Source organism: Lycorma delicatula, chromosome 2 (assembly GCF_047948215.1).
Source record: "Lycorma delicatula isolate Av1 chromosome 2, ASM4794821v1, whole genome shotgun sequence".
Taxonomy (NCBI): Eukaryota; Metazoa; Arthropoda; class Insecta; order Hemiptera; family Fulgoridae; genus Lycorma; species Lycorma delicatula.
Window position 1 is genome coordinate 15782832 of NC_134456.1, and position 16430 is coordinate 15799261.

General features: G+C 33.3%; 2 protein-coding genes across 5 annotated transcripts in view; one reads left to right on the forward strand and one right to left on the reverse strand.

Moving 5' to 3' along the window:
• Positions 1–16430, reverse strand: part of LOC142320497 (mitochondrial pyruvate carrier 2-like) — a 69862-nt gene that overhangs the window by 7644 nt on the left and 45788 nt on the right. The window lies entirely within an intron of this gene.
• Positions 11765–16430, forward strand: part of LOC142320494 (uncharacterized) — a 40291-nt gene continuing 35625 nt past the window's right edge. For 3 of the 4 annotated variants that reach the window (XR_012755407.1, XR_012755406.1, XM_075358351.1), the window contains exon 1: positions 11881–12012. Coding sequence is in view for 1 of the 4 variants with exons in the window: in XM_075358351.1 (XP_075214466.1) it covers positions 11947–12012 (66 nt within the window). In the remaining 3 variants the exon portion in view is untranslated. The other variant, XM_075358352.1, reaches the window with a different exon arrangement.

The window sequence follows — 16430 nt, forward strand, 5'->3', positions numbered from 1 at the left end:
TCTTCATCTAGACTTTCTTCTTGACCAGAATTGACATTATCCAGCATACGCTGTGCAGGCCTTGCATCACCAAATAATTCTTTGATGTATTTTTTTCCATTTAGCATTTTTGTCATTCTCCTCTAGTATCATATTATCATTTTTGTCTTTCAAGTTATTTAGTACCACTTTACAGTACAAACCAGTGAATACTTTCATTTTCTTATGGACATTGAAAAAATCGTGTTTAGTCTACACCTCTTTGATTTTTTGACACTTCATCTTCAGCTATTCATCTTATGGATCTTTCTGCAAATAATTCTGCCCAGTCTCATGCACTCATTTCCATTACCTTTCGTCATTCTTTATCACTCGTAAATTCTAATATTTCAGTGGTCATCTATGCATTCCTTCTACTACACTGCAAGGCAAGGTGCCTCATTCTGAATTCTAGACTGCCCTAACTTCTACTTTTCCCAGATGACATTTAGGTCTGCTACAGACTGCAATTCCACCATTAAATCTTTCATTTCTTTCGTAGCATGCATATGAATATCTGATTCTAGCAGCTTGCGATCATTGATCAGTTGTGGTAACGGTGATTTGCCCATCTGTGGAAAATGTGATTTTAACATAATAACAACTAGGTTGTAATCAGAATTCACATCAGCGCTAGGATATGTCTGCTCACATTTAACATATTTCTTCATGCTGACCTCTACTGAATTTTGCATTCCAATCGCCCACCCAAGACTATGGTGATTTCACCTCTTAGTGAGTTTTAATAATGTTGCAATCTGTTCATAGAACCACTCGATTTCCTTGCCATCCTTGTCTGCAGTAAGTGCATAAACTTTAATAATATTCAGAAGACAAATTAGTTAACTTGATTCTTTCCAAAAACAGAACGTAATCCAAAACCCCATTGCCAATGTGTTCAACCATCAAAACAGGAGCACCCACTCTGTGACTAGGATCATTCAAACCGGAATAGAAAATCACTGCTTTGTCCAGCTTCACACTTCCGCAGCCAATGCCCTCACTAAGTCCAAGAATGTCTGTTATATAATTGCTTCCTCTCTACATCAGTGTTATGCAGTTTACCAGCTTGGAACAGACTGTGAATGTTCCGTGTGGCTAATTTTACGTTCCTATTGTTACTGCAGCTTTCATTTGTCAAGGAGTCGGTGCAGCCCCATCTGGAAATCCGATTGGGGGCTGTTTTACTTCCAGCTGATGATTTTACAATAACTCATGCCATGTTGACTGTTGACAATACTCCACTGGTTTCCCCGATGTCTTTTGGGGGATTTTCTATCAGGGTTTACTCCTCTATAGCATGGTCTCATTTTGAGACCTTGGAGACTCTTCTACACAACCAACACACCATGTACTTGGCTGGGGTACATAAACGTGCCACAGGTTCTGATTGCCATTTCATTTCTCCTTCTGTAGGACTAGCACCATATGATGGTTGAATTCAAATAAGTTTTCTCAAATCTAACTTCAACTTAATTTATGTAAGCTATTTTTAAAGATTGAAGAAGTATGTTTCATAATATTTGATACAAACATCTCATCATGTAGTTCATGATAATTACTGATCTTAGATTGATTTTTAATTTTTGTATAACTAGTGTTGTTTTTTTTTAACAAAAAATAATTTCTGAACAAACTGAAAACAGTAATACAAGTATCATCCTACTTCTTGTACCTTTGCCAGCCTGAGAGTTGAGATAAGATATTGCAGTTATGCAATATACCCAGCTATGTACAGAGTTTGTATGTATCTAAACAAAAAATATTCATTTTTGACTACATGTTCAAATAAAACGAAAATGACAATTTCCCTTTTGTTTTCCTTCTGTCCCCTATTTTGTGTTTTTCTACAGAAATACTTATATCAAGATCAGATTTTATTCTCAATACAATGAAAGGCTTATCATGTTTGCTAATAAAACATACTTTTATAAAGCTATGATTATCAAGATATTGAAGATTAAAAAATTGACATCACCACCATTTTAGAATTAGTAAATATGATTACAAAATAGGTGATAATTTTTTATTTATTAATTAGAGAAAGTTGCTTAAACATATCTACCCTGTACAAATGTTTACATATTTTTGTCCAAAGAAGAGATGGGATGGACAAAAAGTGGTAGATCCAGAAATTAATGAATTAGATACAGCAGAAAGATGACCATTATGAAAGAAATAGAAGAAAAATAATACAAATGGTTTGGTTATGACTAAAAAGAGACAGAAAGAGAAAGAATAAACCAAGGTCAGAATGGAAAAGAGACATTTCAAGGTAGAGTCAGAAAAGAGCATAGTGACCATGATGAAAATAAAGATTGAAAATTAGATAAATATTAAAATGATTCCTCAATCCAATCTTTAGATAAAATTTTTTTTTAGCAAACACAAAATGGATGGCAGAAGAAAAACGAAGGGGAAATTACCATTTTTTATAGAACTTTTTTGTTCATTTTGAAATGTAGAGGCAAAAAAATGAATAGCCAGATACACGTTTTTGTTACACATTCCACATTTTAAGTGGGCATTTTCAGTGAAATATTACCTTCAGATAAAAAGCAGCATCAAAAAAACTTCCTTATTATTGTGTCATAATACTCAGCATAACTGTTGTTTTATGGGTGGAGCAAAATGTTAGTTCTTATCTCTAATTTTGTTAATGCATTATAAATTTTAGATACCACACTTATAGTCTTTCATCATATAGTATGTAATCAGATTTAGAAAATGTAATATATTTTGTATTGTAATTTTGCATGACCTGGTACATTTTTTAGGTTATATTTGTTTATTAGATTTTATCACTTATTCTCATCGGTTCATATTTTTATTTATTACTTTTTCTTTAGTGTTTTTATTTTATGCACTGCTTGCTCGGTACTGATTTTTCATGTATGTACATCTTGTGTATGTGTTATGTAGTGACCCAAGCATCAGTACAGAATAAGGAAAATTTGAATGCGGCTGCTTCCAGATCAAGTACAGAAGCGACTGGCACTAGTCATTCTGAATCGACCTCTAATAAAACATCTAATATTATCAGTAAATGATTATCAGTAAAACATATGATGATTATCAGTAAAACATCTAATATTATCAGTAATGATATCGTTAATAGCAGTGTAACTAATATTAGTGATGGTAAACTGCCTGATAGCCCTTTACATGAATTTATTTCTGATACTTTTACGGCAAGTAAACAAGATTTATTAGAAGTTGAACAGAATATGAAGAAACTTGGAATAACTGATGATGCTCAATCAAGATCAGCTAAAAATGGTTTGTATACGGTTAGCTTTTTTAATATTTTTTTTTTATTTATTTATTTTCAGTCATTTATTTACTGAAAAATCATTTTTAAGTATCATTTTAAGTTTTCCTCTGAACATATTAACTATTTTACAGGTCGTAAATATCCATTTATTTTATCTTAACAATTTGCAATACTAAGAAAAGTCCAAGTATAGCGCAGGCTACACTTTGTATTTAAATCCTTTTGCAGTATTCTTTTTATTTCAATGAATGAATCGATCAGTCAATATTTACTCCCTCAAAATAATATATTTACAGTGGTAGTACATAAATATATTTAAAGTATACATATCAATCGCTTTACAAACTGAATTATGCAAGTATAATAATTTCAATTAGGGATCACTAGCAGAAGAGAACTTGAATGCTAGTGATGGTGCTATTGAGTGAATATAATTACAATCATTTTATAGTTACCACTAACAGTAAAACAATTGTAAATTAAACATAATATTGATTGTAAATTTAGACAACATAAAAATTTTCACACAACAATAAAATCATGAGTTCAAAATAGATATAGATTGAATAACTGCAGCGCTATCAAGACAAATTTACAAAATTTATTTTGAAATAAATTTTATCCAATATCTATTCAGTTATTTTCCTAAGTTTAAAGTTACTTAACCTCAAAAATGTAAATTCAATTTGTATCCGGTGTACTAGTTTGTGACATGCACAATGAAACTGGTCTCCTACATGTAATCATGTAAACCCTTTCTTTTAGCAAAGAATGAGCATATGCATAGTACATTTATTTATTTAGCATATGGCACTAAAACATAACACTAATTACAGTCAAAATTACAAACAAAGATTTAACAAACTAATATATGCTACTGATTCTGGAGTCGCCATCAGGAAATCTTCAGGATTCCCTTTATACGCTGTCCTAAGGCAAACTTCTGTGATGTGTCTGACAGTTTGATTTTCACCACACTCACAAAGGGGCTTCTGTGTTTTACCCCATTTATACGTAGTACATTGATTTAATGATACAAAAAGATCTGATTTTATTGTTCAAAACTGATAAAATAAGTGTCTTTTTTGTTACTTAAAAATTTGACACGAGTTTGCTATTTCAGACATGGCATCCAGATATTTTACTGTTGTAGCTTTTATTATTAATTCAGAACTGCAATTACTTATAGTATCATGAACCACCTCACAAGATGTGTAAATTCTGATCTAACTGTTATCTAATATTCATACTGGCCAGCAGCATTTGTAGAAAACTTTATATATTTGGTTTTATCCTGGTTTAAAATACATTATGTTTGAACTATCTTCCAGTTTATCTCTTTATAATCGTTTGTTCATTTTGATTAATTTTATTTTAATTTTCAGTGTAATGTAAATTTTTTTTATTTATGTGAAGGTATAGTGAATTTCTTTTTTTGAAGAAGTACTATCATTGTAATAAACATCGCTATTGTTTGTATTTATAGGTTATTTTATTTTATGATATCTTTTACTTTTTACTGTCTGTTTTTATCATTATATCATCGCAGTTCAGCATTGGTGTATCAAAGGCTTCACTTTCTTTCCATTCTGGAGTAACTTCTTTATTTTCATCATGGTCACTGTTCTTTTCTTAATCTACCTGAAATGTCATTTTTCTGTCATATTTTTGGTTTTCTCTTTCTTTTTCTTTCTCTTTTTAGTACATAAACAAATCATTTTGAGTTATTTTTCTTCTATTTCTTTCATTATGTTTATCTTCCTGCTGCATCTAATTCATTAATTTCTGGATCTAGCTCTTTTGCCCATACAATTGGAATCTTTAGTCATCTCATCTCTTTTGCTACATTGCTTTATTGGTATATTCTTACCGATTATCCAGTTTTATTACTGTATAGTAATGTTAAGCAGTATAACATAAGGGAAAGTCAGAAGTAAAGAGATTTATATTTCTAATCCAATCTCTTATCTTGCAACACCAACTTCTATTGTAAATCATTACCTCATAGAGCTGTTTGTGGTTGTGATAAATTTCAATTTAAAATGAATGCTCCCCTTGTCCAATATCACTAAGGAAAAAATACTGACAGTGATATATTATCTCAATATGGAAGTGAAACTAGCTGAGGTTATTTATAGAATGCTGCAGCAATTTATAGAGTGGAATTTATACAGCAATTTATAGAGTTTGAGTGGAATAAAAATCTACATAAGGATAGATCACTTTAAAGAAGGTAGGATTTCTCTCTGCGATGAACAACAGAAATTTATGCTTGCGGTCAAAGAATAGTGTCTATATCAATGCAATTATCCAAGTGATTCACAATTAACAATGAGTAAAGTTGATAAGTTGTAAGCTAGTTAAATGTTAGGCTGTGGCCTGGCATTTTTAATCCATTGTTCTTTAAACTTTTGAGAAGTTTGCCTTCTTTGGTTTCCACGTCAATTAACAGGACTTCTACAAAAACAATTATCTGAAAATTTCCCAGAAGCTTTTGAAATATTATGAAGATGGTTAGACTGATGTGAATTAACCTTTGGTAAGATATGGGCTTAAAGCTCGGACCTGAAAGTAAGCAACAAAGTTTAGTTTCTGAACACCCTTCATCTCCTACAGCAAAAATTCAAAATTCACATGTCTGCGGGTAGGTTGATTATGATAATATTCTGATTTATAGAAGATCCAGTTTTTATTCGCTTCACAGCTAAATGTGAAACTGTGAATAGTGAAAGCTACTATAAGATACTGTGATCATTGAAGATAAAATTTGAAGTCCAAAAGGTGCAATTTGGCTTCAGTATAGTGCTTGATCACAAAACAATCCTTTATCTTCATATTGAACTGTGAATAGTGAAAGCTACTATAAGATACTGTGATCATTGAAGATAAAATTTGAAGTCCAAAAGGTGCAATTTGGCTTCAGTATAGTGCTTGATCACAAAACAATCCTTTATCTTCATATTCTCTGCTTTATAATTTAATAATAATAATTTTTTTTCATTTTACATAATTATTTTAAATCAATATTTGTTGTATTTACTAATGCTTCATTTACTTAAATCTTGTTTTTGAAATAAATAATATACTTTTCTCATTCAATATATTGTGCTTGCTGTTGCTGAGGTTACATTCATCATCCATGGTACAAAAAACATTAGTAAAGTTTTGCAAATGACTTTGTTATTTTAAATTTTTCAAAATTATTTCCATCACACATTGTACACTTCTCTATCCTTCAAAACCAGTCTTCTAAAAATGTCTGCCTGTGCTCACTCATCATCCTAATAATAAATTAGAACTTTAGGAGGTCATCTTCACTTGTAAAATGCCTCCCTTTTAGACTCTGGGAGAACTGCGTGAAGTCACATGGAGTGAGTTAAAGACCAGGAAGGGTGCTTTAACCCTGCTCAAATACTCAGAGCAAACTTTAAAGCAGTGTGCTACAGCATTATTGTGTAAAAAAAATCATGTGTTCATCCGTGAGTTTGGGCACAGCTTCTTGAGAGCTTCAACAACTTTAGGTAGGCATTCCTCAGTATAACACGTCCCTGCAACTGTTTTCTGAGTTTCCAACACAACTCGCTCTAAAACTTCTCTCACACTAAAAAATATGGCCACCATTTTCTTCTTCATTGATCTGGATTTTCAAATAGCCACAAAGTTCTCCTCATCTTCAAACCCACACTTTGTTCTGAGTCTTGGTCGGGATGTCATAATAGTACTTCCAAGTTTAATATCACTTGTTACAATACTGTTCACATAAGGAAATTTCCCTTTTTCAAACTTTTTTGCATTTCACAGAAACATGAAACACAGTGTGCTATTTGATCACATCAGTCAAGTTATGTGGCACCTAAAGGGTACAAAGCCTTCTAACGTGAATGTGATTTCTAGAATAGGCTGAACTACTGGTGCACTAAAGGTCAAGGACATCTCTATTGGGTGGTAGGTCACACACCTGTCTGCCTCAAGAATTTTTTGTGTTGCAACAATGTTGCTGTCAGTCCAGACAAAGACATTCAGTCTTTGTCCTTGGCCTTGGAGCATCGTGAACGGCAAAATTTCATCTTTGAAATTCTCTTTCCCACCTAAACATTGTTGTACAATGAGGGTATCTGCTCCAAGCACAGAAGTTATTTCCTCTAAAGGTTGATCCTTAATCCATGATAAAAATTCTAATGCAAAATTGCCTGGTATTCAGTTTTCAACTACTATGACATCATTTCCTCGTTTCACTAACACAGCTAAAAATCAAATGATACACAATGACTAGTGTGACTACAGTATAAGTTGGGATCTGTCAAACAAGCGCTAACTTGTAACCGCTTGTGATGAACCACTCTGTTGTATTTCAAAACTTTCCTGCTGCCTTTGTATGAGTTGAACTATCGTACCATGCATATTTTTTGCAAAGGTGTCTTTGAGGTCATAATGTTGTACGCTGCGCCCGTCTAGGCTCATCGTTTACAATTCCAGTGTTATAGGAATATTCTTTTGCGAGCCCAGTGTCTTTTACTGTTAGTGTCAGTGGCTACAGAAATGTCTCGCGAGAGAAAGTCTTCGTGATCGCCGGCATAAAACCCCTTGACATCTTGGCTACGGAACGTAGCCAGCGATATATTTCCAAGAAGGGAGGCCTTCTAACGTCACAGCGTACGCGAGAAATGTTAGACCAAGTTTTTGACTCTTGACAAGCTAGGTGGAACGATTCTTCTACTGGTCGATACACACATTGTATTTTTCCAAATGTTAGGGACTTGTGAGTGACTAGCTGGGTTTCCCCCAATCGGCATATTACTCAATTTCTTTCGGGATATGGTGCTTTCAAGGATAGTTTGGCTAGGTTTAGATTGGATTACTCCAGCTTGTGTCTGGACTGTAGGGTCGATGACACGGTGGAACATGTCCTGTATGTCTTTCCCCGGTACGAAGCTGAGCGTACCAGAGTTGTTAGGGAACTTGAGAGAGTAAACTCCTTCTTTGATCTGCGGGTCACTGGAGGACTCGCAGAGATTGGGCAATTGTTGCTGGCTTCCTTCGATTCCTCGCCCTGCTCAGGACGACCGAAGGGATCTAGTAGAGTAGGAACCTGGGTCGCTAGGGTCTGCCTGGACAGTTTGACTGGCCGAAGGTAGGCGCTTTGACAGCAAGCCATGGTTAGCTAGAATTGAGGTTATTAAATAATAAAAGCTGTCAGCGGAACGGCGACTGCACTGCCGATGGGCATGGAATGCCATGTAGCCATGAGGTGTAGCGGCATCTCGACTAGAGTTTATGAGGTGAATGTCACTTGGGACTCTGCGATGGATCCGAGTGGGAGTAAGAGTTCTGTGCGCCTCTCCCTAGTGGACTAGACTGGAGTATATAATTTAACCTAAGTGTGTGGTCTGAACTAAGTTGAGTTCAACAAGGGAACCGGGACTAAATATTCGTTGTTGCAATCAACATTTTTGGTGGTATGTTGTGTTTTTTGCCTCGAATTACGAGACATTCACGAAATTGGCTCATTATAAGTAGAACTAGGCGCAGGGTTCGCACTTCCGCGAGCTTGGTTAGTTATTTCAGAGGAATACAATGTAGGACATTCAAGATGTCCAGACGAGGCCTACAGGCAATAAGCTGAGTTATTAAATACCGATGCAAATGTCTATCGACAAATTTCTCCCGAGGCATTTACATCAGTGGCATCCCAATCAGGCCAGGCTTATTGCTATGAGATGTAAAAGTCAGAGCGCAATAGATGACTCACGTAAACCCCAGCAGGGCATTGAACCGGGGGGGGGGGGGGTTGGCGACCGGAACGTCACAAGGCGGGTGTCTTCCCGTACGGGGTTTGGAAGGTGCCCTTTGTATATATATATAAACTGTTCTTATGCCATCAGAAAGAGAATAATTTCAGTGCAGTGGTATCATTTACAACTAAAATAATACTATTAGTGAGATAGTATATATGTGAAAGGAAAATTCTCCACCATTCTGATCAATAACAGCACTCTTAGTTTACTGATCAGAATATTATTAAAACAAACTTGTTATAAATCTGTGAACGTACTGTTTACTATGTACTAGCCTGGCGACGTGGTATTCTTAACACTCTCAAAGAATGGGAAATCAAGGGCAATATACTTTTATCCGGGGATTATTAAATCACCGAACGGCTCGTGTTCGTGTGGATGATTCGCTCTCAGATAGTGTCATCTTGGAGAATGGAGTGCCTCAAGGTAGTATATTAAGTGCCACCTTATTTTCTGTAGCCATAAACAGTATTACCAAATGTGTGCAGGCTCCTGTCTCATGTTCTCTATTTGCTGACAATTTTGCTATTTACATTGCAAGCCGCTCAACACCCACAGCAGAGAGACTACTGCAGAACACTATATCCCACCTTGAAGCTTGGTCCAGGATTATTGGTTTCACATTTTCAGCTGAAAAAACAAAATGTATAGTATTTTCTCGGCTACGAAACCCTTCTATTCCGCAAGTTTTTCTGAACGGAGAGATTATTTCTATCTCTACTTACGTCAAGTTTTTAGGTTTATTTTTTGATAGTCGTCTTACTTGCGTCAAACATTTAAAAGAATTGAAAACAAAATGTTCCAAACTTCTAAATATGATGCGAGTCCTTACTAACACCAACTGGGGAGCCGATAGGTCATGTATGATACGTTTTTACTATTCCTTTGTTCGCTCCCGTTTAGATTATGGTTGTGTCGCCTACTCTTCAGCTCGTCAACCCGTGCTTAAGATGCTGGATAGTGTACATCATGCTTTCCTTCGGTTTGCCACAGGCGCGTTTAGATCAAGTCCTGCCGCAAGCTTACTTGTAGACTGTGGTGAACCATCACTTTGGGATAAACGAGAACAGCTTTTATTATCTTATTTTGCTCGTCTCAGAGGACAGCCAAATCACCCGGCTCTTGACTCAGTCTTTAGAAATCCTAATCTAGGAAAGTATGAGGATCATCCACGTAGTACTGCACCTGTAGGTGTCCGTACCTGGCGTCTGCTGCAGCATATAAATGTTGACACACCGTCATTCTTTCCTACGTATCCTTGCTCATATCCTCCATGGAGAATAAACCTTATAAATTTTAATTTTGACCTTACGACATACAATAAACAATCAACACCATCTATTGTCTTTCAGCAAATGTTTCAGTGTGTTCTCTCCAAGATGAAACCAGACGCGGTTGTATACACTGATGGATCGAAACAAAACGATACAGTTGGCTGTGCATTTGTTGTCAATGAAAGAACTTATATGTTTGGTCTACCCGGTATTACGAGTGTGTTTACCGCTGAACTATACGCTATAAATAAGGCTCTAAACATCATTAATCCTAAATATAGAAAAATTCTTATTTGCAGTGACTCGTGTAGTGCTCTCCAACATTTAAAACACTTTTATTCCAAACATCCTATCGTCATTGAAATTTACAACGCAATCGCTGAGTTGAATAATCGCAACACAGAATTAAGTTTTTGCTGGGTCCCTAGCCACGTAGGGATTCCAGGTAATGAACATGCAGATTCCGCTGCCAAAGAAAGCATGTAACCAGCCTCCTTTCACCACCCGAGTTGCTACTTCTGATTTCATTAACTATGTAAAACAATCACTAAGAGCAAGGTGGCAAGGTGACTGGACGGCTACCGTTGATAATAAACTCCGTCAGATTAAAGATTCTGTGTTACCATGGGACTCCTCATACAGAAAACCCTGGCGTGAGGAAGTAGTTCTCTGTCGATTGCGGATAGGACACACAAGTACCTGTTGACAAGAGGACACGCACCTCTATGCGCACGATGCAACTGCCGCGTGACTGTGCGCCACATACTCGTGGACTGCATATGGTATGCGGCATTGCGTCGTAAATTTAAACTACCCAGAAACATCTGTGGTATCTTGTGTAATGATAAAGAGGTTTTAAACCGGATGTTTCTGTTTTTGCGTATAGGGTTAATACAAAAAATTTAACATAACATAAAAATTTAATTACTTTAGTCCTATGTATTGTTTTTGTTATCCGAGTAGCGAGCCTTTTACACTCCCTATCGGAATTTTTTTTATATATATATATATATATATTCATTTTTTTTAATGTTTTATAAATTCGTCTGTGATATTAGTTGTAAGACTTTAAACATAATAGTTTTAAGTTTTATCTCCTTTTTTAGTTTTAAGTTTTATTTATTTTTAATGTGATAGTTTTTAACGTAGTTTTAAGTTACATGTTAGTGTTTTTGTTATCCGAGAATGGGCCTTTTACACCCATTCCGGATTTTGTTTCCTGTGATAGTAGTTTTAAGTTTTAATTTTATCTAACAACTTTAATTACTTTTATTTATTTATTTTCCGGGCGATGATAACGTTCAACCGTTTTTTTCGCCCTAAAAAAAAAAAAATAAAATAACAAGATATCGTATATACTGAAGTATACAATTGCATTTGTTGGCATCACTGATCGATTAATATCATGTTCAGTTTGTCTTATAGCGTTTTACGGAGTTATTTAATAGATATTAAAATATTAGTAATATATATATATATGTTGGTATTCACTTTCGTTTATGTAACTATGTAAGTAATTTTATCCCATGCTAATATAAGTTAATAGAATATAAATGATATTTTGTTGAGCTTCGTATTTTCCCAGATGTTAATTCTACGATTAATTCAATTCTATTTTGAAGTGCTTTTCAAAGAATTTTATTTGTCAAAGGTAAGAGGGGAAATCCCTATGTCGTTATTTACTTCTGTTTCATCTTATTTGTGTAGCGGATGTATTAGTGCATTTTCTGGTCTTGTAGGATTTTTTCAGTTTTCCATATCTCTTCTAGCAAGTTCTTCAGTTTTTACTTCGTTGTTTTCATGATTCTTTTCGTAATTCTGTTGCAGTCAAGCTATCACCTTCTACATTGTTTAATTTCTGGCTGATTTATCTATTTTCATATAATTTTTATTTTATTTTTCAGTTCATGTTGCTAGATTTTGAAATTGAAATCTTACCTTGGTGTTTGGTAGTTTAATATGTTTCAAAGTACTTGCTGGAATTTTGCAATTGTCTTTGTTGTTATGACTTAATTTTCTATTTTTACCCTAAAGAAAAAGCTGGGTGATTGGTATTTGGTAAGTTTTTAAAGTTTGGTAATTGTGGTAAATTTTAAAGTGTACTTATTTACTTAATTGAAGACAGGCGCAAAATCCATCAATACAAAATCATATTAAAAAGAACATACATACATAACAAAATTATCATTCATAAATTAGAGTAGCTCTTGATAAGATATTAAGTGTACCTTAATGTACATTACGTAGTAAATGTAGCCTGGTAATAGGTGATATATACGAATCGATTGAACTGAGAAAATATTGAAAATTATACCTAAGCAATCTAGTTCTTAATATATGAAAGTCAAAAGGCTGCAATAAATTAGGGGAGTCAACGTAATTACTAAAAATTTTATTAGCAAATATTAAATCTGTCCTCGTCAGAGATGATTCAATTCTTGGTATTTTTAACAAATTAAAAATACTAATAAAGTTATGATCGGTAAAGAACATAGAATCACAGATTTTATAGGCAGCATATCTAAGAAAGATTCTATGTGAACTTTCTAGTAGTTTTAATTGCAAGTCAGCAAAAGGTCGCCAAACAACAGAGCCATAATTTAATACTGTATAAGTGTATGACTAAAATTCTGCAGAGTTAGTATTTCTGTAATTTGTAGAGAATCTCTCGATAAAATTTACCATTTTTAGTGAAGATACAGTATAACAAGTTTATTCACTGGAGGATAATTTGCTATCAAAACATACAGCCAAGTTTTTAATAGAAGATATCTTTTGTATTGCAGTATTATTTTATATTATTCAGTTTCACATTTATATCATTATCTGCAAACCTTCAACATTGAATATGAAATTAATTTTTGTAAGTTAGAAGAAATACTATTTGTCGCATCATTTTTTCACAAAGTTCAAGTCAGTTGGAAGTAATTGAATGTAAACTAGTTTTTTAATAGGCTTAAACAATTTCATATTATCAGTGAAAATAAAAAAAGTGATAGGGTATGAATAAACTGTTATCTATAAATACTACAAAAATTGGAAAACCTAATAATAAATGCCTGCTTTGCCTTACTCCACATCTAGGCTTAGAGATAAAATTATCAATTTTAATGTAGGAAATTCTGTTCGAAATGAATGTATCAAAGACAACAATTTATATTATTAAATTGACACGCAGCAAGTTTTTTAATAGGTAATTTGATATTAACTACATCAAACACACAATGAAAATCAGTATAAATTGGATCAAGATAATTACAATCATTTAGTGCATCAACAGTATCTTCCGTATGTACATACAAGTTTGTTCAAGTAGATTTACCTTCCAAAAAACCATGATGTTCTAGAACGATATAAATTTCTTTATATAAGTGTGTTTTTCTTATAAATTAACTTACCTAAGATCTTTGCAAAAAAATTGTATTTGCCAAGGGCAGTAATTATTGATATCTGAATGTCACCATTTTTAAATAATGGACATATGTAACAAATTTTTGTAACACTAGAAGACTATTTAAAGAATGATTGAAGAGCTTAGTTAAGAATTGTATAAAAAAAGCAGAGCATTTCTTCCTAAAAGAGGATGAATATATTCTGTGCTTGTCAAAGAGTTAGCATTAAGTCAAATGGCCTCTTTAACATCATTTTGAGTTAAAATAATGTTTAACTGCGGCAATCATTACAACTAAATGTAATTTCAGTTAAGGAAAAATCATTGTTAATATAGACACTCCCAAATATTTTAGCGAAGTTCTACAATATCAGTGCCCATATCATTTCATAAAGAATACAAGATGGACAAGATCTACTGTTGTCATTTTTATTAACAAATTTTAAAAAATCTTTGGAAGCATCAGATTAAAGATCCTCAACTTTTAACAGTGTAATTTAATAACAAATCTTTATGACTGAGTATTCCATACACTTTGTTCTTAAATAATTCTTAATAATAAGTAGATCTATATTGTTTTTGAAGCTTATAGAACTTTTTGTTATTAATAATTGTGATAATAATTTCACTACAAAATTACATTTTTTTTGCAAGTAGTTCTGGTATGTGACTTTCAACAATATTATAGTGGTTGGCATGAAAGATGGCACTTGTGTTTAAACTGTTGTATTTCAGTTAAAAAAAATTAATTAATCATTTAAAAAAATTAGAAATTGCAGTTTTTTTTTTGCCAACTGGATTTGGCCGATTTTAGTTAGTCATTCGTTTGAAAATTAGGGTGTGAGAAGCGGAAAACTCACAATTTTTTGCATTTTTTTGTTGAGAATGTCAACTTTGATTGATATAAAATTAAACCCGAAGTAGATAAAAGTCTTCTGCTTTTGGAGGTAGGTTAAACGATTGTTTCTCAATAATTATAATTAGGATTTATCCCAAATTTAGTATTATGTAAGCATGCAGAGTGTTTTTTTATGAGACAGCCTGCCTTTAGTTTCAGTGACTATTTTATGGAAAAAACAGATTTTTGTAATCATTGAAACAATTTGAATAAGATGACGATATTTAGAATATAATGTATTTAATATTAAGCTTTTAATTGAGGTCGGAAAGGTATGAAAAGTTCATTCAAAAAGTACAGCCACAACCAATGCTTGGCGTGTGTCCTGTTTGTTGCTATAATAATCAGCTGCATGTAGGCATGGTTTAATATTGCCTTTCACACAGTTTTATCAGATTACTTTATACATGGATAATATTAACTAATAAAAAAAGTGGTTGCAAGCAACCACTTTTTTGTGAAGCTACTGTTGGATTTCAGCTTTCCTCCAGCTGTTGGTGGTAACTTTATTTACTGCAAAAAGGTGATAAGTTGTGTTATATATTATTATTATTACATTCCCTTCTTGTAAGTAATTAAAAAAAACTCATTTGTAAACCAAATATTGAAACTGTTCAGTTTCATTTTTGAATGATAATCACAAGAATTTACTGCTAATACTTTCTTTAATGAACCCTTTCTTTAGCCAAACCTGCACGACATACTATTAAACGACTGTCTTTCTGATGAGGATTTTAATTTTATTATCGTATTTTTCTTTGAATCTTGCTATATTTATGAGAATGATTTTCATTAACCCACGTCTCGTCTGTGTAAAATGTACGTCGATCATCACATGACGCTTTTAATTTGTAAAATATGTTTAACAATTAAATTCTTTTTAATGCAATATCAATTTATTCCATCAAGAAACATTGACCATCTTCAGTTTTTTTATAACAAAAACCAATTTTTTTACAATATTATAAACGGTCACAGATGGTAGATGATTTATATCCAGTTTTTACCGTATTTCATCTTTGAACTTCTTAATGGTAGGGATTTCATTCTGAACGGTACGGGTAGTTACTGATATATGATTGTGTGCGCAATACATGATAGTTGAAATCGTTCAGTGACAGATTCGCATTCCGTGTCCTATTTTTCCCTGGCATCTCAAACTGAACGCTACTGTTGTTACTGTCGCAATCCTTAGCTGTCCTACATATCCTTTGTAGCGACCTCCAACTAATGCCGCATGTTTTAGTATTGAGTTCATGAACTTCATCAAAGTAAATCGTGCTACGGAATTCAAAGTCAGATAGCTTTTGAAGAAATTTATATTCATTGTAGATTACATTCTGGAACCGCCCTTAATTGTACAGCCATGTTGATTGGGAAACTGTGTTTCCATCTCATTCATATTAAACTTAAGATAGATACAGAAAAATTACTTATAACCTGATAAAAAAATGTAAATTAATGTACTATTCTAAACAGTCTAATGTAACGTGGCACCGTTAAATAATCTTGCTAACAAACCAGTATGAACTGAACATATGGAAATAAAATATACTTTGTTAGATACCATAGCTAAGGACTTAATGAACTCATCAGAGTGAACACTGGCATTGCAATTAATTTATACTAATATACAATGACATAATATTAGTATACTGTAATCAGCGTTGAGACAACTGCTCACTGAGACTGCTTCTTCAGTCCTTCATATATTGCCACAATTTTAAATTGATTATTATGATCCTAACCATAAAACGCGAATGTTTATTAATTCAACTCT